This window comes from Castanea sativa, chromosome 2 (genome assembly GCF_040712315.1).
Source record: "Castanea sativa cultivar Marrone di Chiusa Pesio chromosome 2, ASM4071231v1".
NCBI lineage: Eukaryota > Viridiplantae > Streptophyta > Magnoliopsida > Fagales > Fagaceae > Castanea > Castanea sativa.
This window is the reverse complement of record NC_134014.1, coordinates 12942410-12968531: the sequence shown is the minus strand read 5'-3', so window position 1 is coordinate 12968531 and position 26122 is coordinate 12942410. Positions and strand designations below refer to the sequence as shown.

Sequence of the window (26122 nt, the reverse complement as noted above, 5' to 3'; positions counted from 1 at the left end):
CTCCAATGGAGAAGAAATGGTTAAAGAACCATCTATGAAACCAAGCTTATTCTTGGCAATCAAAGACTTTCTCACTAACCTCGCCCAAGCAGGATAATTTTCTCCCCCAATCAGCAGTTGAGAGGTGAGAACAGCTCCTGGATTCTCTCTAGGATTTAATAATAGAGGATCATTCAGATTGTATGAATCTTGCGAAAAAGAAAATGAAGATTCAGTGGTGGAAGCATTAGTTGCGTTTGCATCAGCCACGTTTGCATCAGCCATTAAAGAAATTCAAACATAGCTTGAAGAAAGCAACAATGGCGGATAAGGAAGTGAAAATTCCCAAATCTAATCTAAATAACCCTAGAAATGGAAATGTATAAAAGATAGCTCTGATACCATATGAGAAAATAGAGATTTGGGAGAAAAACTAAAAATTGCATTACGATTAAATTAGCTCAAAGCTTATATTCAAGATCAGACTTAAACCAGAAAAGCAAGGAATGAAAAACTACCTAACTAACAACTAACAGAATCTTAACAAACTCTCTCACGTGTGAATCATCTAACAACCTTACTCACGTGTGAATTCTTGAGAGCAAAAAAATAAACCTAACTAAGCTACATGTCGTTTCCTATAAGTGATACAACAGTACTTCTAAGCTACAATCGTTTCTAGTCTAGTGCTTCAGTTTTAGGTGCATCCATGAAGGCTTGCTCTCTCTGCTCTGACTGCTCAGCTTTTTGTTGATGCACATTGCTTTGATATACCCACTGGGATCCGCTTATACCTCACAAAATCAATCAGTGGCTGCAGTTGTTGTTGTGCAGACCAAATTGCATTTTACCATCGCACATTCTACAATACACATAACACTCTCTTTGATATTCCTTTGGGGACATCCAATGAAATTGAAACAATACAGAGAAGATTAGCTTGGCCTCTGCGCATGGATGACATGTATAAATTGACAAATTGTCCAAATTTTTATCAAAAACAACACTCTCTTTGATTACAAAGGCAGGCATTACTATGACAGTTGTTACATCCAAGGTTAAATTGACATTATCTTTGGCCGTGACAGATCCATCTTCCATGTAATTTGTAGAGACATATGTGGAACTTGTTAGAACATATGTTATTGTATATTGGCTAATCTTTTGACAAAACGCACATTTCTTGTAATTGGGTAGATCTAGGATGGTTTAAATCTTCAAGAAACATGTTGTTCAAGTCAAGAGTTAAACCCATGAAAATCTATCCAAGAAACAAGTGAAGAAGTGCTGTATTTTAAAGCTCGACCGCTAGCCCGACAGATTGTATCTATCGAGGTTTATAAGGCTGTTTTAGCCCGATACTGGACAGCAGCTCCATAGATAACTTATCTATTGAGATTTATGAAAATCAGATTTCCAAATCTGTTTTCACGCATATCTATATATGTTTGTGTAGGGTTTCTTTTCTCACAATCCTAGACATATATAAGGATTATTTTGAGGGTTGTCTAAGGTGATGCAAAGTGATTATTCACTCAAATTGTGACCGGAGACAATTTGCCCTAGTTCATCTTTCTATTGTAAAAACTACTGCATCTTTGCGCCAAAGGTTTTGTAACCAAAGAGCTTCTTGATCTTCATCGTTTGGATGAACTGAAGAACTTTGCAGCCAACATCTTTCTGAAGTTGATGTGTTAGTCATGTACTGGGATTCATGCAAAGGAGTAAGTCGTGTACTGGAATCCACACATCAATTGGTTAGTCACGTACTTGGAGCTATGCATTGAAATGAGAAATTGTCACTACATTACAAGTTCAATTGTGTATTGGGGTAAGGGTTCAACTGTAGGTTGGTATAAAGTACTATGATTTCTTTACTTGTAACTGCTTGTTTTGATAATAGTGGATTCTCAGAAGTGGTGACCTTAAATTCACCCAGTAAAATTTTGTCTCAGTGGTTTTTTCCATTCGTAAACAAATCACCCGTGTCAAATTTATTTTCCGCTGCATTTAGTTATTTGGTGATTTGTTAATACTACCACGCTTATTGTATGTAATTGAATCTAATTAATTTCACTTGGCTAAATTAATTGATTAAGTTACCAAATAGGTCAATACATTCTTGGCCTATCATAATTCATCAAATTCACTTTCTTTTCGTTCTTTATATCATGAATTTTGGCTATGAGTGATTTCTGCAAAGACGTACCTCTCAAAGACCATTGTACCACAAGGCTGGACCAACTGGAGTTATGATGGCACTGAGTAAGAAAGCTCAAGCTCCACTGGCCACAATTGGATCTCCAATCATACCTGATTTATAAACAAGAACAAAGGAATTAGGATATTAAAATAAAACAACCAAACAAACATAGATGGTGTGGTCCAAGATAACACAATTTCAAGGGCGCTAATCTTCTTATTTCTTTTCTGTGCAGCAAACTCTTCTCTCTCTTTTTTGTGTGTATGTTCTAACATCGAAAATATTGTAAATTAAACAGGAATCTAATCTTGTGGACTAGTTTAAGTGCCACGGAAAGTCATAAGAGCGAGCTTCTTTGTCAAGAAAACTGGCTGAACAAAGAAGTTGCATCCTTCGTATCCATAGATTACATTTATGGCACCAAATGGGCAAAAGTAGAAGAAACTGTTGGGGGTGTGCTTCACAATTTACAAATTAAATGACATGCATGAATGCAACACAGCGACCCTGCAAGTCTCATGACTTTATATATGATTCATTTGATGTATTACGCACTCTAGTGTTCTCAATCAATGCTTGTTTAAAATCAGCATACAATCTTGGCTTATGATTTTAGGCTAATTAGGTGAATTTAGGTAGCACCGTTCGATTATTATTGTATGGATTTTACGAATCTCCAATGCGAGTGCAATCATATATATTGTTAACTACTTAACTTGTGCATTTAATTTAAAACCCTAAGATATATATTTGTTTCTTATTTTATTGCAGCTTTGAAATCTTAAACTTTTCTATGGAATATAGACCGCAAAAAGCTATCAAGTTTGTTAGTTTGTCTTTTTCCCCCTTTTTTTTATATAATTTTATTTAAAAAAAATAAAAAGTAAGTTGCTAATTATATTTACTTTTACTTTAGGAGCCACGTAATGGCTCAAGGAGGCCTGTTTCCCCCAGGTTTTATATATATATATTAAAAAGGTTGATTTAGAATTTGGGCCCTAGAAAATTAAACTTGGCATCATCGATCATAATATTTGACCTCCTAAACCATAAAATATTCCAAATGACAACAAACATTAACTCAAATAATAACAAAAATAACCCAAACAACAACAAAACTAGCTTAAATGACAACAACAAATCTAACAAGAAGCCCATTTTTTTAACCTTTCAAAAAAAAACCAAAACAAAACAAAAATCTCATAAGGATTCATGGAATTTTAATGAATTATTGTATTTCCTTAAAAAAAAAAAAAAATCATACATCAGCCTCTCAATCAATATCCAGACTCCATCCCTGCTTCATACGATTATTTGGAACTTAAGAATTATAATTTGCATGGACAAAGTGAGGGAAGCTATTGAGAAAGCTCTTGCTCTTCAATTTATTTCAATTGCTTTAACTTTAAAGCAATATCCATGGCACTAGCATGGTACTACATTACATTACATTCCAAGATTTAAACTTTAACTTTTGGTTTAAAATCCACCACCAATACCCCCTCCAGCACCACCACCACCTCCAAAGCCACCACCTGCACCCCCACCAACACCACCACCAGTCCCACCTCCAATGCCTCCACCAGCACCCCCGCCAGCACCACCTCCACCTCCAATGCCACCACCTGCACCCCCACCAACTCCTCCTCCAATTCCTACACCACCACCAGACCCACCTCCAATGCCTCCACCTGCACCCCCGCCAGCACCACCTCCACCTCCGATGCCACCACCTGCACCCCCACCAGCTCCACCTCCAATTCCTACACCACCACCAGACCCACCTCCAATGCCTCCACCTGCACCCCCGCCAGCACCACCTCCACTTCCAATGCCACCACCTGCACCCCCACCAACTCCACCACCAGACCCACCTCCAATTCCTACACCACCACCTTCTCCACCTCCAATGCCTCCACCTGCACCCCCACCAGCACCACCTCCACCTCCAATGCCACCGCCTGCACCCCCACCTGCACCACCCCCACCTCCACCTCCAATGCCACCGCCTGCACCCCCACCAACACCAACTCCAACTCCTCCCCCAACACCACCACCTCCTCCAACTCCCCCTCCTCCACCACCCCCAACGCCTCCTCCACCTCCTATGCCATCAAAAAATGTATCTTTTTCAATTTTCCTACATTCTATTGTCCATACAGCTATCACTAACAATACCAAAATCACACCAAAGTACTTAGAAAGCTTCCCCATTTTCTTTTCTAGAATAAGAGGAAACAAATACCGGTACAAGAAAGAAAGGATATGTTTGCTGAGCTAACAGATTAGCAAAGAGTATTAGTAGCTTTTATAGTGTCAAATACGGACAACAACATTAATGCACGTAGTTAAAGGTGTTCTCAATTTTCTTCACATTTCTGTACGTTCGATTTTGGCCAACTAAGAAATGCTTAATGAATGGCTGAATATTCAACTGGTTTGGGAAAATAAATGATAATTGGCATATTGGCCGGTGAACTCATTAATATTGAAGTAGCCAATAGCCTCATCTGCCAACTACTTCTGAAAGGTACGAACATGACGCCCACCGTCACTGACCGGACCCAAATGACTGACTCTAATCAGTTGACTTAAGCCGAAATTTCTTTTCCCAAGCCCAAACTCTCCAAAGTCAGAAAAACCCATCCCAACGTTCCTGAAGCCTGTTGTTCACAAACAAATGGAATTAATTTTAGTTAGAAGGTATATATACATATAGGAGTTATTAGAATGAATTGTCTTTGGTTTGCTTGGGTTAATGAATATGAAATTGAAAACCCCACTATGGCTTTTAACTGCATTCTTAACAAAACTAAACCAAAATTTTCGAGTCAAAATCTTATTATTTTGAGTTTTTTACCTATATTTCTTTCTAAGCTCCAAGGCTCTTGGCCTATATTGTGACAAAGTCAAACTTTAATTACAACAATAATCAAGCCTTAGTTATTCCAAAACTTTGGAATCACCTATAGATCCTCAATAGACTAATGAGAATTAATCATATATAATTTTGTAGGCGATGTCCTAACTTGTATATGTAGTAGATCTGTTTATAATAAAAATAACTAAAATTTTATGCTAGTCAACCTACCTTCTTTCATTTTTCGAGCTTTGAATAGACTGTAAAATATATATATGATCCAAGTATAAACACAAGTAAAGGTTTTTTTTTTGGGTTATAAAAAAGCTTTATAGATTAAATTAAAGCAGATGTGTTAGGAGAACATAGCCTCTTATAGTACGTGCCAAAATTGTCATAAAGCAAGAACATGGAGATGTCCATAGACTGACTATCATAAACAGCAAAATCATGTGCTAAGTCTGGTCCTTTCCTGGCAAGCTAACACAAGTGGAGTCCGGATATATAAACCTTGATTATGTGATTTGATATCTCGAGTAGCTTATAAGTTTATGCGTACACGTCACATGTGTGTGTGTGTGTTTGACTACAATGGCCCCTTCTATTCTATGTTAATGGAGTTTGTTCTCTGAGTACTTTTGAGTATTTGCTTTGCCTCCTATGTTCATTTTTATGCATACTGTGAAAGTTGAGCTCTATATTTCCAATGTCCTTCCGCGATTACAAGTTAACATTTTTTAAATGTGTAGTACAGGTCCAAATCGTAGCATGGTCAGAGCATTCTTGATGTCACTTTTGCTTGACATGCTTGAATGGATATGATAATATCTATGTTTTTTTAAATATGTTTATTTATCTATAGAAGTGAATGCTTGAATGGATATGAAAGTATCGATATGTTTTATTAATAAGTTTATTTATGAGAAGGGGGGACACTATAGAAGGACTAATTAGACCATTAGTTTAGGTTCAATAAAGTTCTGGCAAAATCTAACATAAAAATTCCACTTTTTCTATCATTATTTACATATACAGTATACTGACATCAAGCTCTCTGTTCAATCTCTATTTCATTTAAATATTTTTTCATTTTTCATTACACATTTACACTCCAAGACCCAAAATCACAACTCGAATTACACTAATTTGATTTTTCCATTCACCCCGCATCAACTCAAAAATATCCGCAACACATTCAACCTGCAAAAAAAAAAAAACCCAATCTTTCCCGTACAACCTGCATCGATCCAATTTGATTTCCTCGTTCAACTTGCATGCATCCAGAAAATCACAACTCACTCAATCATGTATGGTGTTGGGAACTGCTGCATGTGATGGCGACATACATGAACAAAGATAGTGGGCTCACTGATATGTAAGGAGGGTCTTGAGAAAGTCTACTAGGATCGCTAGTGGTCGAATTTTGTGGTTGTTGAGGATAGATTAATTGTGGTCTGTGGTAAGGATGGACTGTGGTGGTCTAAGGTGTGTGTGTGTGTGTGTGTGAGAGAGAGAGAGAGAGAGAGAGAGAGAAATATGAAATTATTTGTTGGTGTTCTGTTCATGAACAATGTCTCAATACTTGAATTGAGGTACTGTTCATAAATAAATTTGGTCTACAAATTGTTGAGTTGATGCAAACTGGAGTTTAGCCATGTTTATTGTAAAAGTTTTATTTGTTGAGCCCAATGCTAATGCTAATGCTAAAATTAGTGCATACTGCATACCATTTGTCTTCTTTTTCTTATTCTTTTTCTTGAATAGCATTTACTTTTATTAAAAAAACAAATCTTCTGAATTGTGTTCGATCACTAGGTAAACTTCTTAAGTTTTGCTTTAGTTACATATGGGTCAAACTATGGTGCAATTAATAGTTGACTCTTGCCGTAATCATAAGCACATGCTAAAGCCAATGTCATAAGCCCAACCACATTCTTGAGACCACCATGTCTGTGTTCGCAAAACAGCAAAATTAATGGCATGTGCTTACATGCAGCTGCCTACAATTAAAATGGATGAACTCATTTTTGGCAAAAATCATCTCATGCGCCGGCTTTATGAAGCAGAACTAGTGCTTAGGGATGGCCATACCCATTAGGTAATGGATATCCAACTCTACCCGATCTAAATGTTCCGAGTAATACCCGATTCTTCATGGGTAGAACTTAACCGGGTAGGGTATGGATATTCCCCGAATTGTTCGGGTAGGTAATGGATATTATCCAAACCCGACCCGTATAATAAAAAAAATAAAAAACCTAAACCTCACTCACTCACCGTCACTCACACTCTCTCTGCCTCTCCTCAATACTCACCGACACTCTCACTCTCTCAGAGCTCTTCAGTCTACGGCTCTCCTCACCGTCACTCTCTCTGTGTTCTCTCTCTCTCTCTCTCTCTCTCTCTCTCTCTCTCTCTCTCTCTTCCATGGTTAAGATTTCGAACCCCACAGCTACCATGGACGACCAGAAGAAGAAGACGAAGTCTTCAGGACCAAAGGCCAAATCCATGAAAATACTAGTACTCTGAAGTGAGATCTGGTTTGTATTTTATAGCTGTTTTTCCTGGTAAACGGTGTAAATTTCAAGTTGGGCTCACCGGGCCCACCCACTAAAATATCAAGCTCGGTATATCTTTAAAAATAAAAAAGAGTTCCTTCCACGAACAAGTGCGTATATTTTTCTTTTTTCAACTTCCATCCAATAAGCTTTGAAAGAAATGCGAATATTCCGATTCTAATTGCAGATGCATGTTTTAGCATTGCCTAGAAAAAAAAAGAAAAAACTGAAACCAAAATGCACACACACAGAGTTAGTTACGCAAACATATAAATTAAAAGAGTCTGATTTCAGATCAGAGAGAAAATTCCGATCCCCGATCAAAGCACAAAAAAAGAAAAGAAAAGAGAAAATATCAGTTTCTGTTTGTTTCCCGGGAACCATGGAGAAGTTCATAGAGCAGGTTTAATTTTAAGGAAGAAGAAGAAGATGGTTTTGGTTTAATTTAGAGAGAGTGAGTTTTTATTTTTTTATTTTTTTTATCTAATAAAATTTCAATCTCTATCTAAAAAAAAAAAGAAAAAAAAAAGAAAAAAGAAGCAGATACAAACTAATCAATAATTTTTTATTGATTAGTTTTTTTCTTATTTAAGATAAAGTAATTGGTTAATTTTTAACTTAAAATGATTTGGATTAAAAAAAAATTAAATGAGTTTCGAGTTTCGGGTAGGGTATGGATATCCATGGATAATAAATCCAGGTAAGATTCGGGTATGGATATTAATGGGTATTGATATTCGGGTATCCATGGGCAAACTTTTCGGGTAGGGTATGGGTATACCCGATCCATACCCTACCCATGGCCATCCCTACTAGTGCTGGCTGGATGCTTAAAAACAATAGATGCCGTGGCCTAAGGCTCCAAGTAAAAAAATAAACACTCCCAAATTTTAACCAATAGGATTATTTATAATCAATAAATAAAATAATATTTTTTCATCAAATGAGAAACAAACAAAAAAGATAGAGAAATACTTCATCCATAACATTTTTCACTACACTTTTACAACAAATACATTGTTATAGCATGCTATTGATGACAAAAAAATAATTATAATAGTAGGTTCAAATAGAAAACAAGAAGCAACTTAACACCTAGTATTTGTTGTGAAAAATATTGTGAATTTGCACTTCTAAAAAAAAAATAGAGAGCAATACAACAACAAAAAAAATTCACAACATTTTCACAATAGTTGAGTTGGCAAACTTATACTAGTTTTTATTTAGGTCCACCATTAACATTACTTTTTTACTTACCGCTATCAATCTACAACATCAACAAGTGTGAAAAGTTTTGTCAAATTTTTTTTTGTACATAAACTTTCTGTAAAAAAAATTTTAAAAAAAAATCTACATAACTAACGTCAATTAGTAGTAATTTTGCATTTAAAACAAGATAATCAGTTTTCGCCTCAAACCACAAATGCATTAAGTTGCCACTGGGCAGAATCCACTTGTTTGTGAGTGGCCCGTTCCATAGAGAGTGGGCACGCAAGATACCTTCTCCATTTTTGGTCATATGACTCATTTATATCATTTTGATACAATCACAATATTGTTTTCCCATTCTTAAATAGACTTTTTTTTTCCTTCACGTGAGATGGGATGTTTATTTCCACTGTGTTTGCTACGTTATCATAGCTGTAAGACTAATATCTTAGAATCGCGAATGAGCTCTAACTCAATTATTACCTGCTTTCCTTATAAATTTTAGATGGAGGATGAGGTTATAAGTTCACAATCCAAATCATGTGTGACTTAACAACAATAATAATTTTTTGTAAAAAATAATACAAAATAATAAAAATAAAAAGATTCATCATCCTGGAATTTTGGGCATATTGGTAATATGATTGTAAATTAAGCCATATTTATTTCTAAACCCGTATTCACTACTTGATACAGGTCAAATCTGGAATTTTTTTTTTTTTTTTTTTACTTTGTTAATTGGGGATGGATTGCAGCACGAAGTTTTATTAATTAAAATTTCAGTTCACTATCTTCTATTATATCAATTTTTTTGTGGCTGTATTTCAAGCAAAGATGGTATTTTATTTGTTGGAGGGAGAAAGAACTTGCTGCTGTATCAAGGCACTTGAAATTGACATAATTGCAAATGAGCTAGAGTATAGTGCCTACTATTTAAATCCATTCTCTAATATACATATGCCTTTGGCTTCCAAAAGCTTACAATATATTTATTTATCAATATCTAGAACAGATAGTCCCAAATTTGGCTGAGCTGCCATTCGACATTTGCTTCGATAGAGAGCCATTGGAGGATATATTTACAGGAATTTGGGTTTTCAAATTTTGTTAGAATCATTTGCATGCTATTGCAATATGAAATGGTTAATGCTTACTGTGCATACCCAAAATATGGTTATTGGGCTCAACCTCTATTTGGGTTCACAATCTATTTGTATTGTGGGCTTTGGATTTCCTACTATGGGTGATTCTGTGCTCGACCACTCAATTACACTTATTTTCTCAACTCTTCTCTAGGCCTCACAGAGTTGCTTCCTTTCTCTCAAAATAACCACTTTCTTTTCCCAGTGTTCTCTCTAAGATTGTCAACCTCATTTCTTCATTCTCATCTCTTATTTATAGCTCAAGACTAGTGGAAGGGTTATGATTACTTTCATGGTGAGTGGGAAAGGAGGTCCAATGTTATTATCTTTAAGTGGGTGTTTAGTTGGGAGTGGGAGGCGGTAAGAGTGGCATTGGAACTGGTTCCCACATTAGAAGATTTGTCTGGCAGCGATACTTCCAAGGCAATACCGAGCATCTTGGGACTCACCTTCCCAGGAAATTGCATTCCCCACCTAGGCAAGGTCTCAACTTCGCCGTTCATGTCATAATGGCTTCATTACGGTTTCTGGGCTTTAAATGGGCGACAAGGCTTGCCTGGACCAAGTTTGTAGGCCCAACAGTACACACATTCACGCATGATGTCCCAAGACCCGAGGCCCAACAAGTCCAAGGCCTTGCACACGTGACATCATTGTGATGGGTTTTATGAACAATGGGCTTGAGGGGAAGTAGCATCCCGTACACTTACAGATATAATTTCGTTAGTGGAAGCGTCTAAAACCATGTTTTTGTGTAATGAATCGTGTTTGCATAATTGCATGCTATTTTTTTTTTGGTATTGATGATTCTTGTTTTACTTAATACCAAAAGAGAAGTAAAAATTTTGAGGTGGGATGCCAATATTTATCATTTTAGCACTATACCCCGAGTGACTTTGATACAAAATCTCATAGTGTTGAGAGCATCCACATTGGTGGAGCTATTTTTTTAGCTATTTGGCACCACAAAAAAACTATTTTATCCCTACTCACTTTACTAAACATCCAACATCAATGGATCTATTTCAGCTTTCAACACAATAAAATAATATAAACATCACAATAAAATAATATATCCACTACAATAAAATAATATATCTACTACAATAAACAACAATCACAACTATTGCCATCGCCACCACCACCGATGCCACCACCGCTGCCGCTGCCGCCACATGATAGCAAATAACCGTCTAGTGTAACAAGTAATTTTTTTAACCCCAAATTATACTTATACAATTTTTTTTTTTACTAAAACAATTTCTCAATCGTCATGATAGCAAATAATCATCTAATGTAAACTTTCCTACACACAGAAAATTCCTAAACTAAGAGCATTCCCATTAGTATGTGCATAAATGTACAAAATGGAAAAAGTCACTAATTTTACACATTTTGAGCAAAAAAAAACACCCACATTAGTCGGTGTAAACTTGTGTATTAATGCACGTTGCTACAGTAATCGTGCAAATTTACACGGTTACTATAGCATGTGTATTTAATATCTTAATAATTTTTTCTCTTTCCTCTCTACCTAACTCTCACCTCCCTCTCTCTCAAGCGCACAGCACAGCTCTCTCTTTCTCTCATCTCATCAATCTTTCGACCTCTAGCTTCCGCCAACTGCCACCACCGCCGATGAGAATGAGGTCGAGCAAGCCAAGTCGCCGGACAAGTCCGTCGCCTACAACACGAACGGAGTTCTCCGACGGGTCTGTCGCCTAGAATCTCGTGGGTTTTGATCCATTTTTGGTTGAGCTTAAGGCTGGCATGAATCTTTTTTTACTAGAATCTTAGAGCATCCAACTTGAGGCTAACAACAAAAAAAGCTTGAAGGACTTGGATCTTCAATGCTAAGAGGAGCATAAGAAGACCGATCCAGTTTTCTCTCCATTTCGATCACCGGACCTCCAGAACCAGATGTCGATGAAAACAACGGAGCTCGCACGCCGACGAAAAAAACTGCTACTTTCCTTTGCGTGTTGGGTTTGTGAGAGAGAGGGCAGTGAGGGAGAGAATAATAAAAAATGGTAAAAAAAATGAATATTTTATTGAATAAATGTGTAGAATAGATAAACTGACATGGTTGTTTTGTAAAATTGGATGTGTAAAATAGAAAAAGTAGATTTTTCTGTGCAAAATAGAAGGAAAATTTGCACCCACGGATGTGGATGCTTTAACAGTTACATCAATACATTAGAAACAAAAAATATGAACATCCCTGTAACCAAAAAATTCCCAAAAAAATTTCCAACATGACATTTATTGTAATAAATTAGAATCAACAAACAGAAAATCGGTAAGAAGCAAAAACAGAAAAATTTATCATTCTAATTCCCTGCAAATTTATACTGAAATAAATCAGAAACAAAAAAAAAAAAAAAAAGTAGCCTTCCCTGCACACAGAAAATTCTCAAACTAACATTTACACCAATACATTAGAAACAAAAACATAAACTTTCCTACAATCAGAAAATTCCCAAAACAATTTCCAACATGACATTTATCATCAACAAACAGAAATTGGCGAGGAGCAAAAACAAAAAAAATTATCTTTCCAATTCTAGTAGACTAGAAGCAAAATCCCCAAATCAAAAAACCTAAGCATTACATGATGAAGAAGATAGAGATAACTCACCTGTAAATTAGCAAGCAAGCTTTGAAACTCTTTGGTTACCCAAACAAAGAAGAGAGGCCAAGATGGGTCAATGTGGGTAAGCTTGGGGCTTGGGACTTGGGACTTGGGGCTTCAGGCTTGGGTCGGCGACGAGGGCAAGATGGGTCAGTGTGGGTCACGATGTGGGGTAGGGGAGTTGGGCCGATGAGGAGTTGAGGAAGAAAGAAAAATAAAATGTGATGGAGCATGGGTCGACGGCGGAGCGTGGGTCGGCGGTGATGGCTGATTGAAGCGTGAGTCGACGACAATGGGTTTGTGGTAGTGAGGCCCGTGCAAATTGGTGTGAAGGAAGAGAGAAGCAGATAGAGAGGGAGTGAGGAGAGAGACACAGAGAACAAATGAAAAGCAGAAAAATAAAAATAAAAAATAAAAATTAGTAAAATAATCAAAAGTCGTGTGAACGCACAAATAAAAAAAATTACCATTCAACTACAGTGCACAGCCAAAAATAGCTATGCACTATAGCTGTGAAGCCAAGAAATATAGTTTTGGCTTCACTATTATAGGGCACATTTTGGTATTTAGTGGTGTTAAAAATTGCAATATAGCTATTTAGCACCACCAATGTGAATGCTCTTAGTAATGTTGTTAGAATTTTTGGTGGCATAACCTGGTCTAGTCCCCCTTATGGGTTTGAGATTGAACCCCACTGCCCCATTAATATCTTCTCTTTAGAAACCAAAATAAAGGCCCAATGAAAACTTCAAGACCATGCGTATCAAGATTGGCTGTTGTCATTTAGAAGCCCGAGGTGGTGTTGACTGTTTTCTCATTTTTGAAAACGTTTCATGTTTATTAAGCTAGACCATGAATGGGATCCAAAAATATTTGTAATGTACACCTAAAAAGTCTTAAACTTATTTAGACACTCCATTTCAACCCATAATTTAATTTTAGAAGATGATCAAATGGCCTTTGATGGAAAAATGTGGAGCATGTTTAGTGAGTTTTGGAGAAGACCCTCATCTTCATTTCATATAACTGATGGTTCATATCTCTTCCCATGAAATGTGAGTAGTTCATAAGGAGTTTCAGGAGGAGATGTCATTGAAGTTCAAGAGTGAAATTTTTCTAAAAATGGGTTTGCCAAAGAAAATCAACTTCTCAATTAATATCAAAATTAACAATTTAATGGCTCCAAATACTTATCCTTCTTTCTTAATACTCTTGCAACAACTCTTCCCCCTTCTCTCTTATCAACATTGATGCCATCTCATTAACGATAATATGTCTTCATTAGTCCCAGCTCAACCTAACTTGTGCCCACTTTGAATGGATTTTCTCTGCCCCAAGGAGGAGACAAGATGGGAACGAGACCTTTATGATCCGATCCGGCACCACCATATTGGCATCTCTACCACTAATACCCCTACAAAATAGTGTACCATACAATTGTCCTTTAACATGACTTTTTGTTCTTTTCTTTTTCTGTTTCTCTCTCTTTTTCGGTGTTTTTAAGCGTGCATTGGCTTCGGCTGTTTGCTAGGCTTCTTCGTTTGTTGCAGTTGCACCTTGTAAGCCTCAACATTTTAACTTGCTTTTGCTCTTTTTTGTTTACATAGTCAGGGAGTGGAAGGTGATTTGTGAACTATAAACATGAAGCACTATAAAAGATACCCCAACACTATTCTTTCTTTTTCTAACTCACCAAACAAAAGAAAATAACTGCTTATTTTTAACACCCTGCTCATTTCTACACCACTTTCAGCAAATTAGAAAATTCCCACTTTTTTAAGTAAACAACCCAATAAAAGCAAATAAACAGGGGCTTTATTTTATTTTTTGTACTTCCAACTTATTTATACACCACTTTCAACAAATAAGCCAATTCAAATGCTCACTATTGTAGGGAGGATTAATAGATTAATACCATATCATTTGCTGCTTTGCTGGAGAACCTGTCTTCTTTCAACAAATCACACTGCAACGTCCCAACACCACTGTGCATTTCATGGTAACTTAATTTAAAATAGCAATAGTAAAATGTAAAAGCTGACTCTGGCAGTGTTGTTAAAAACGTGCTTTAAGCGCGCTTAAGCTCAAAACTCGAAGCCCTAAGGTTCCAGCGCTTTTTGCCTCAAAAGCTAAGCTCATTCAAAGGAGCATGCTTTAGGCGCGCTTTTTCAAAAAGCTCAAAGCATGCTTTTTTGAGCTTTTTTATATTTTTCAAACAAAAAAAAAAACCAAAACTAAGTAAAAGCTATAGGATCTTGACATAATTGATATAAACCATTGATTTTGTATATTTTTAGTGTAAACTACTTATCAAAAAAAAATATTTTGAGTATAACTTGTCCTAAAACCCAACCCACAACCTCCCAGATCTTCTCCATTTTTATTTTTTTCTCCTTGAAACAGTAACCCACATAGCTCCTTGGTACCAATTACCATGTTGCAATGTCCTCATATTCTTAGCTCATTCATGAAAAAAAAAATGTATGATATAATATATGTGGTAATTGTTTAGTTACTTTAGTGGTTGATTTTGATCATAGCAAACTAATTCCTCCAGAGTTATAGTCATTAAGTGATTAAATTATTAACTAATATTACTAATTAGTCATAGGGCATTATAGATATAGGAGATTTAAGAAATGATATTACATGGAAGTATTAATATCTAGCTTATCCAAAAATATAAAATGACTTGACTTGCAATTTTTGTGTTAAAATTGCAAAAGTAGGGCATATTTAAATGTTACATGAATTATATAAAAAGTTTTATTTCAATTTATATGATAATTTGATCATTTGATTGTTGCATTTCTCATTAATAATAATTTTTAAATTTTTTAAATTATTTTTTAAAAATATGCACTTTACTTCAATCAGGCGCGCTCTTGCGCTTTGCGCCTAGGGTCCAAAAGCCCTTTGCACTTAAGTGCGCGGACTCTGGAAGGAATCATGCATGCCCATCTATACTATCCAATCTGGCAAAAGCCGAAAGACGACAAGGCAGCTAATTCAATCTGGCAAAATAGAGACCCAACAAGATCTAAACTAGTAATCATGTAAGTGAAGAAAGTAATTGATGGCACTCTATTTACTCAAATGTAAAATTGTGTTTCTTTTGTACAATTTTTGTTGAAGTGGTCCTGACATTTCTCCATATAAAACCACAAGTTGGGTGACATATAATACCAACCAACATGATTCCCACTACACAGCATTATGAAGATTTCTTTATGATGTCAAGTAAATAAACAAGCATCACACAATTAACCCATATCACCACCAAAATTAGGTAGCTCAAATGGATGACAACCACTCTTTCTCCTTTTCTTTTCACTCTTCATTTGGCCTAGTGGTAAGCAAGGATAGATTTGACTTTCAACTCTGTGGTTTGAAAGCCACGGGCTGATCAAGGCAGTCTGTGGTCACCACATGCTCGCCAATAATGGGTGCAAATATTTGTGAAAAAATGCATCAGGTGTCACTATTGCACATGAAATCCAAAGCCACAATGCATTGGGTCTACAATTCCTACTGAGCGCCATCTCCAGCTGCAGAACGGGCTGCCTGGAATTGAAGGGCATATTGTCTCTGTAATTCTCTAAGCCTTTCCAACAGTTCCTGGAATGTTGGTCGGGTTGCTGGATCACTGATTTTGACAAAGTTTCAGAACAGCATGTTCCCCAGATTAGCAAGTTGATAATGATAAAAAAAAAATGTTTTAATGACTAAAAACTCCAGAAAATGAGGTTAAGAATAAATCAACTGCTTTGATCATTGTCGCAAGCATATTCCTATCATAATCCATAACATCCTAACCCAAACATGCCTAACTACCACACCATTGAAAAACCAAGCAACTGACATGACCTTCTAAAGTTGTATAGGATACAGAAGATATGTAAACTCACTAGTAGAAAACCAATCCAAATATTTTGTGCTCCAGTCATATGAATCATTTATTTAGCTCTAAGGGTCATAGCTTCTTGTCATGCATGAGCACATTCAGAGGCTATGAAGCAAATTTCAGCTAAAAAAGAAATCATCAAATAATATTAAGGGAATGGATAGAGTGGCATGTCCAGAACGCAAAGCAGATGTCCAGTAGTTGACATAAAAGTAGGCACAAGCATCTAGTAGACATTGATCTAAATGTCAATTTAATCCAATTTTTCTTTTGAAGGGTACCATTGCTTATAATTAAAGTTTATTTATGGCTCTACATAAAGGAATTAGCCTCTCCAAAATTGGGGATAAGGCTTACCTAACAATCACCTCACCTAGACCCCACAAAAGAAAGAAAGCCTTGTGCATTGGGTATGACCTTTTTTGTGGCTCTAGGTAATAAAAATCAGGCAAAGTGACAAGCATAAAGAGAATAAACACCTGTGCCAGCAGCTTTCAATTATAGAAGCCCACTGTGGATCCACATCCGTAGGAATCTCTAAACGTTGGTTCATGAACCCTACAGCTCCAATCACCTGCAAGTATCCTAAAAAAGTTGCTCATATGTGCAGCACATTCTTGTTGTTTAGAAATGCCATATAAAAAAGCCCACGGAGAACACAATTTTCACTTATTGCCAGGAAATTTATCTACTTTTGAGTGCTGAGGAATTTAATTTGTCACAACAGTTTGGTCACGTGTAAAAAGATTCTCTCACAGATAAAACAGAGATGAATATACTCTAAACACAATATTTACCTTGCACGAGAATTTGAAAAGTGGTATTTTCTTCTTCTTCTTCTTTTTTTTTTTTTTTTTTTTTTTTTTTTTTGGATAGAATGTCCTGATATTTTCTAAATGAAAACAATACCTGCATTGAGTTGAGATTATCCCATGGGATCTTCTCAGTGGCAAGCTCCCACAATATAACCCCATAGCTGTACACATCAGACCTAAATGTATCCAAAATTAAGGCATCAAGAAATGTACGTTTAATTTTGGAGATTTAAGAGAAGAAAAGAAACACTTCAATGGAAAGATTCAAAGTCAAGTTAAATGTTGACCCAGCTTAGAGATCATAACATACTTCTCATCTGAAGGTTCATTACGAAGAACTTCAGGTGCCATCCATTGAGGCTACAAAACATGAAAAAAGTAGAATGCAGGTCAACAGAAAATTTCTATGGAGATTCATGCAAGATAGTTTAGAAGGATTAGATTGATATAACCAATAAAGAAAAAATCACTCAGTGCTAGCTCATACCGTTCCCTTCCCAGTCTTAGTTGTGAGATATGTTTCATGCTTGAGACGTGACAGACCAAAATCACCAACCTGTTCAGATGACAACCGATGAGATTATGCTTTGCCTTGATAGGGGGGAAAAAAAAAAAAAATATATATATATATATATATATATTATACACCATAATAAAAGGCAGACCTTCACAGTCCAGTTCTTATCAACTAAAAGATTTGAAGACTTCAAATCTCGATGAATGATTGGTGGGTTGCAATGATGAAGATAATTCATGCCACGAGCCTGTAGAAGGATTAGACAATGTAACAGTCAATAAATCACTATGGAGAAGATAATACAAGACCGTAGACCAGCTTGTGCACACAAATTCTTGCAACCCAAATCTAGAATAAAAGTAACAATGCAAACAGAATGCTTGAGAATACCACAAAAGGGATCACTGAAAAATTAAAGCAATAGCACAAAACAGACGCAAACCAAGACATCCACTATGCTCAACATACGTAGAGATCTTCACTGTTTAAAAATAAGAAAAATGAAAAACCAAGAAAGTACTTAAAACTCACTAGCCATATGCTGTTTAAAAATAAGAAAAATGAAAAACCAAGAAAGTACTTAAAACTCACTATATCCAAAGCCATATGAACACGCCGTCTCCAATCTAGTTTGGATGTATTCCTTTGCAGTAAGCGAAATAAACTTCCACTGCATTGATAGAATATATATATATATATATATATACACAAGAAATATCCTTCAGCACATACAACATTCTTGAACACAAGAAATATGAAACAGAGGATTTGAAATATAGTATTTTGAAAGGAGAAGTTGAGGATGAACCGTGGGAGGAACTCTGTAACAATGCAGAGACGTTGAGCTGAGGTTACTGCTCCCATAAAGAGTAAAACGTTTGGATGTCTAAGTCTTTTCATAAGAGATACCTTGAAAGCAAAAAACCATATCTTGACATCAGTCTTCAACAAAAAATGTACTCACCAAAAATGGAAAAAATGTGACATGCATACGGGTGGGTGTGTATAAGTTACAAACCAAAGAAAAATCCAGATATGGAGCATGCTCTATATATGAACAAGAGTCCAGAAAATGTCATTTATGACTTTATGTCCCAATTACATGAGCAACTATGATAACAAGATAACTAGAAAACCAACCTCTTGTCTAAAGGAAACCAATATCTCATCTGAATATTCTTGCTTGGAGAATACCTTGACTGCAACATCCTGCAATAACATGGATACAATTTCAACCACATAAAGATGACTAGTCACAACTGTGCTTCTTGTTTTTGTAATTGAAACAGGAGAAAATATCTGAGTTCATGCAACAGAATCATCAGTTTATAGGAGTAGAATAGTGGCGTCTAGTAACCCACATTTAATGTAACACAGTATCCTCATGTGCATGACATGCAGAGATGAAATCTCAATGCGTAACCTATGGACACAAGCCCTGGACTTGCCTATTTAGAAGTCAATGCTGCAGCATCTCATCTCAAATAATTGGAATCATGTTTTTTATTTATGCATTCACATGAAATTGAAGTTAACTAAAGCTAGAGAACAAGGAACATACTGATCCATACCACAGACCATGATATACAGTTCCACAAGAACCTGCAGAAGAAGAAAATTCAGTAAAAAATAAAAAATCAGATTGGTATGGGACCAAGCAACATATTATGGTACATATTTTATGGACAAAGAAGCATGAATTCAAAGGAAAAATAGGAAAGATCAATAATGGATAACTGCTTACACTCATTGACATTCTTGCCATTCAGTCACATGCTTTACCATCATTAAATTAAATGGCAGAATTTGAAGAGAGGGAGGGGGGGGGTCCATATTTCACAAGCACATACTGTTCATTTAATATAAAATTACCTTGCCCAATTTGTTCTCCAATTGTCAAGTCCTCCCACAAGATTTCATAGTCAAAGCAGTCAGTATCCAAGTCGACCTTATTTACAGTACTGCTGGTACTTCCACAGCTACTGGCACTGCTTGTGCTGTTAACATTAAATGAAGACCAGGACCCTGATGCCTCGTTATTGCCAGGCCGGTTACTTTCACTTGCCTGGCATTCTGATTTTGGCCCAGAAGAGGAAGGCTTCTGATGAACTGATTCATTCTCTTGATCATTATGCAACCAGGGCCAGGCAAAACGGGTAGTCCTTGCATCTGAACCTTCTCGCTCATTCCCTTTCCATGGCCATGATATCCCTTTCTTACCCATCCATGCTTCTGCCTTTGAGGTTATGATCTTGTGAATGGTAGGTTTCCCTTCACTCTCATCACCAGAATCTCTGGAGGGTTTTCCGGGCCACTTCTCATCACCATGAGAAAATACACCAAAAGGAGATGGAGGTATATCTCCTCTGGGTGTGCTAGCTCCACTAGAAGTTGCATCCTCCCTATGGTCAGAGAGAACTGTGTCTGAGAAAGCATGATCAGAATGATGACTATCGCCACTCCCACCTTCATGATCAATGTTATTCTCTCCCGTCCGAATTCTTGACTTAACTTTGTTGCTCACCTTGGATGCCTGTTTTGGTGGTTTAACATTCAAGAAATGCCACACTATAATAAAACACAGGAACATGAGAAAACAAAAACACTAACCAGATTTGAAATTTTTGATGCAATTGCAGATTGCAGAGGCTGCTGAGGATCAAGACCAAGTTTATTTGTGATTGAGACACCACTTCTGGGACGATCATAACTAGAATCTGGTTCCGAGTGCATCACACCTGTCAACGGAACCCTCATTTCTTGAAAGGGCCGTGAATCACTTGATACACAAATTATCCCAACCAAAGTACCATCATCGTCATAGAACGGAGTGTTGGTTGCAACAGCTAAAAAAGTCTCCCGCGTCTTATTCTTGACAGGAATCTGCCCAGTCCAGCTTTCTCCCAAGGAGACCCGATGTACTATATTATTTGCTGCGGCATAGTTCTGGGGATCAATTAGAAGTTCAACGGCATCCTGGCCCAGGGCTTCCGCTGCAGAATAACCATATAGATTCTCAGCAGTTCGGTTCCTGCCAAAATTGAACATTCCCAAATGGACCAAATTGGAAAATTAAGTAAACCAAGCTGTTATCCATATAGTCAATAAGACAAATAACATATCAATGTAAAAATACATTCATTAAGTAGCTAAAATGCAATTTCAAGTTCAGAGTTTGTCATTGGTACCAACCCAATTTCAGAATCACAATCCCGAGTCAATCCCAAATTCTCAATTCCAATAAACACACCATCAATCTACAGTTCCAGCAAGCATTGCAATCAAACAACCACCCAATAAAAACTCAACTCAACACAACATAAAACCAAACATACACTGAAACACAAGAAAAAGAAAATGGCAAAACTTAGGTAGAGTTCGTGCTCTAACTTTGGTTCCCTAATTTTATTCAACCAATGCTTATATTCAAGAGTGTAGTTCATTGGTCAATGCAACAGCATGATTGAATTTAAATTGAGGAATCTAAGAATCAGTACCTAAGTTTTGCTAACATTCTCAAAACTAGCAATACCCAAACGAATAAATACCATTAAAATCTGCAAAAACAAAGCACTACCCAAATGACCAAAAGACCAATAAAAGAACATGCAATAGAGAACTTAATTAACCAAAAAAGGTAGTAAAACCACTGACCAGTAAATGATACGACCATTAAGATCAAATATATGTACAGACTGTCCCATTGACTGCAATATATTCAAGTACTGCCTATCAGTGAAATTGACAGCTGATGGCCCACCACCGCCACCACTCACATTCACATCCACATTCGAAGGCTCACCGCTCCGGCTCTCTCTCTGTAACGGCGACGAATGCCGAAACGACGTTGAACCAGCCTTCTTCCACACTCCTCCAGCTCCACTGTCCAATCCTGAAGCACCAGCTCGCCTACGCTGTGGACCAGAGCGCTGTGGGGACACAGAGTGCGACCTCTGCTGATTGTGGTTGTGGTGGTGGTGATGGTGGTGGTGTTGTTGTTCATTCCCTGAGAGAACGAGCTTTGACATCTCTTCTTTGAGATTGGCATGACCTGCTTCTAGCTCCTCTATCTTCCTTAGAAGCTCCTCTGCTGGCGGGGTACCCATGTTGTGATTTTCGATAAAAATGCAATCTTTTTGTTTTCTCTGTTTCTGTCTTTAGACTGTGAAATACCCACTTAGGAATAACACAGTATCTAGAAGATTCATGTGCCTCTCTCTTTCTCTCACTCTTTTTTTTCTGAACAAGACCCAGTTGATATAATTTCAAGATACAGTGAAATACTGCAAAATACCCACTATGGAAAATGATACCATATCTAGAAGATTCACGTGCCTCTCTCTCTCTCTCTTCTGAAAATGACCCAGTTGATAAATTTCAGAGATATGAACAAGTATGGGGTTGGAATTAATAAGATATGGAAATTTGTGAATCTCTTTCTCTCTCTATAAAGTCTTATCTCTGACTCTCACTCTCTCTCTAAGCTGTGTTGGTCAATTGCTAAAATTGAAGAGATGGGGTCAAGGAGTTCTCTACTTTAGCTTCTCTCTCTCTCTCTCTCTCTCTCTCTCTGTTCCTTTTCATCTTTCAAAAGCTTCCTTCTTTGTTAGGTTATGGTTTTGCTCATTTTACATCTCTCTCTCTCTTTGTGTCTCTCTTTCCATGTCATCATTATCATCTGAATCTAAACTATTTAGACCAGATGTTATTATTTATATTCCAAGACAGATTGGGAATGGTTTTAGCCACGTGATAAAGGAGCGCGTGGACAATCGTAGCCAATAATGCTCCATGATTCTTTTCTATAGGTCCAATACTTGAGGCGCGTTTAAAGCCACAGGAACTGTTGTGAGAGTTGGGAATTTCTTGTCTCTATACTTTCTCTTAAGTAAGAATCTCTTCCTATTGGTTCATTTCCGCTCCTCTTTCTTTTACACTTCCACTCCATCTCTATCTGTCCGGTCTTATACTATTCATTCTTTTGAGCTGCAAATTCTGGTTTTTGTTTTGCATTTTTTGTCAACCATTTGTTATTAATAAGTGTTAAATTATAATGGATGCAATATCATTTTATTTTTATATGGACAGAATTCATATTTAATGCATCAATTATAATATATTACCTCAATGCAACAATTTAGGTTGCGATTGAATTTTGCGTTTTTTGCTTTTTTTTTTTTTTTAAGCGGAGTGTCTCGCGCACTGTTTATTGTCCATAAACAGTGATTTTAGGCTTATAAACAAGGTCAAGCGCGTGAACAGAAATTTTTTTATTATTTTTAGTTTTCAGCTAAATAAACGGTATCCAAACGGACCCTTAATCTTGAATTTTTATAGACAATGATGAATCATTAAAATTGAACAGTGATTCATCACTGGTTAATTAAAGTCAGCTGCCACTCTTTTTTTCATTCTCCAGAAAAGAGAATAAAACATAATACCTCAATAACTTTATATCACTAAGCATATTGTTATATAGTTCCAATTAGATAAAATTGTGACTTTGATCTTTACTAATAGTTATTTGATAATATTGTGGCCATACCTCGACTGTCTCAATTCTATCCATCTCTATTTTTTCAGTCACTTATTTGATTATTTGTTTATATTTTTTCTTTCCTTCTTTCTCAAAAATTATAATGAATAAAACAATAATGTAAGAGGTAAAAAGAACACAACTGCAAGGGATCTTACATATGATACATATGCACCATGATCCACACACCAGTGCTAGGGTTTCTCAAAGCACTCCCCAAACTATGGATAAAATGACATTTTCATCTCCATTAGCAAATGTTTTTAAGAATAATATTATTTCTCTATAACTCAAAATAATGTCATTCTCTCCGCTCCTCATAATATGAGTCAAGAATATTTCTTTCAAAATAGAATACTCCATTTGAAAGAGTCAATCACGGACTTATCTATCATATTTATACAAATATAAACCTAAAAGTGGAGCATCATGTTGTCCATAGCTTGGTATGGTTACATGTCATGAAACCTAATGTAATTTACCCAAAAAATTTATATGAATTTTGTTTAATTTTAGGCTTAAAATACTTAATTCTCATGTTCCTTGGACTGACTTAGGCCACCCCTATTTGGTTTCAATACAGATCTTCTAGTTTTATGTATAGCTGGAAATACGATTAGTTTTGCTAGATAATGGATGTAATTAGGCACGAGAAGTTAATACGCATGAAGGTTCATGCATGCCAGAAAGAATTGCAAATTGCTTGTCTCTAGAAGCTGTCTAGATCATATTCATCTGGCTTTGTTGACATTTTAGGAATAAGTAAACACTGGGAGGACCACAATAAAAGAAATTGTTTGTTACCTCTCTTCACCCAGACGCCAAAGTTCAATACACAGAGGCTTTATTAATGCAAGTGAAAACAAACAAATTAAATAGAAAACATATAATATATGACTTCGTTTATCTTTTTTGTGTTCTTAACCTTCGACTCTCTCTATTAATTGTCCCCCTAACTCCAAAGAACAGTGTCTGCTCTTTCTTTTCTTTTTTCTTTGCTTTTTTTCTCACTTTCCCTTCCTTTTCTAGTAATAAGTCCACTAGTCCAGAGACAAATTTTTTTTACAACCGCATTTGTCATAATAAAAATAATATTAATAATAGACACCGATAAGAGACATGTTCCAATCATAACATGCTATATTAATAATTGTGCAAATTTTGGTATACCTTGTATTAGTAATGGGGTTTTACTAAAGTATGCGCCCTTAAGGCTTACATTAATAAACTATTTTAGGAAATGTTTGATGAGAAATTGAAAAAATTGTCAAATTTTTTGACAACTTTTTCAATTTTTTATAAAAAATTTCTTAAAATTAATGATTAATATATAGCTAAAGGTATATATTAACCTGACCTTACTAATTTACTCTCGCTTTCACCGTTGAAACTCGAAAGCAAGACACAAGTTTCTCTCTCTCTCAAACTTTGCTATTCTCGCTGGAACTTTGTTTGCGTGCACAGCATAATTAAGGGCGTGCACGCACACTAGACTTGTGAGTGTGATAGAGACAACTAGAGGTAGCATCAAATCTTCAAAATTCTCTTTCCCAACTTAGAGGATAACTTTTGCCATTAATAAGGGAAACAAGTGACACTTCCATTACGGCTGAGCTTTTATCATTTTTAAGGAAAAGCCCTTAATAAGCTCTATAAGATGGCATTGGTTTGCATCCATATTTCCACCTTATACCCTAAAATATAATATAAACCCATGATCTTTGAACTCAGACCGAACTACCAAAGTAGACCTTAAAAGCTCACCACCCATTCACAGTTATAAAATTGCTTAAGCCAGTCACATCCAATTCCCAATTTTAAAAGGTACATTATCTTCAATTAATTATACAGTTTGTGCTTCAGCATATTTTTAAAATGTTTTATTGAAACTAATATCTCCGGGTACACTTTATCCCAATGAACCAAACTTTTTTGGCAGCTTGGACAACAGTCCAAAAAATAATTGCAAAACCATCTCAGCTAACTTTAAACTTTCAATAGGTCAACTTTTAATCTGATAGAGCTACCATATCCATACCATAATGTTAAAGGACAATGGAACATCCCCATCTAGAGAGATGGGGAAATTGGTGGTGATCATTCATTGTCCCTTTTCACATGTCCTACTACACTATGGAATAATCTCTCCAGGTTTCCTTCCACCTTTTTTTTTTAGAATGGCTTTATGGGGGGAAAAACGACTGCAGAATATCAACGGCAAACTGAATGGACCACCCACATGCTCAAAGATGTTCTTGACACCAAATCTCACATATCGCTTGGCATCTGTTGCTGCTATACAACAAAATGGAACAATACAATAACTCATGTATTTGATACATGCATTATCACCTTTACAATGTGCAAGCTCCATGGCCATGTGAAATTCACACATTATGAGAGGAAGGATACACGATGCATGAAACGCAAATAAAAATTCTCTATCCCATTTTTAATAATCAACTTTATGCTCCTTTAATCATAATCCGTCATATGTATGATTTTTTTTTTCTTCTTTTTAAACTTCAATTGATTTTTTTTTTCTTATAAAAAGAAAAAGATATAACAAGTTGCGATTAATGAAACATAAATTAGAACACTAGTGGTGATACTGATACACGGGATTTTTATTCATGAGATGAGACAAAGGAATTTTATTCATGAGATGCCTTCGCCAAATCGTGAGTCATTAAGTAGACAAGACCATGAGTTAAAAATAGACTTGTCTACCGAATGGACCAAAAACATATACTCAGATTCACACAAC

General features: G+C 36.2%; 2 protein-coding genes and 1 non-coding gene across 4 annotated transcripts; 1 reads left to right on the top strand and 2 right to left on the bottom strand.

Moving 5' to 3' along the window:
* Positions 1-869: 869 nt before the first annotated feature.
* On the top strand, positions 870-972 carry LOC142626591 (U6 spliceosomal RNA). The gene has a single exon (XR_012842579.1). It is a non-coding gene; the product is annotated as a U6 spliceosomal RNA (small nuclear RNA).
* Positions 973-3378: 2406 nt separating this feature from the next.
* Positions 3379-4396, bottom strand: LOC142624901 (uncharacterized). The gene has a single exon (XM_075798631.1). The coding sequence runs from the start codon at positions 4394-4396 to the stop codon at positions 3662-3664; it is 735 nt and encodes a 244-aa protein (XP_075654746.1). The 3' UTR covers positions 3379-3661.
* Positions 4397-15640: 11244 nt separating this feature from the next.
* LOC142624678 (uncharacterized) lies at positions 15641-22486 on the bottom strand. 2 transcript variants are annotated; one of them, XM_075798360.1, is made up of 13 exons: positions 21474-22486; positions 20430-20850; positions 19692-20352; positions 19381-19421; positions 18960-19028; positions 18628-18728; positions 18411-18489; positions 17968-18066; positions 17790-17858; positions 17613-17662; positions 17397-17478; positions 16967-17061; positions 15641-16229 (listed from the first exon to the last, which is right to left on the bottom strand). In XM_075798360.1, exons 1-13 carry the CDS (start codon positions 21923-21925, stop codon positions 16112-16114), a joined length of 2337 nt encoding a protein of 778 aa, XP_075654475.1. In that variant the 5' UTR covers positions 21926-22486; the 3' UTR covers positions 15641-16111. The 2 variants fall into 2 exon arrangements, 1 of the variants encoding a protein (XP_075654475.1); XR_012842364.1 differs by having other exon boundaries at positions 16187-16229; positions 17590-17662.
* Positions 22487-26122: the final 3636 nt, after the last annotated feature.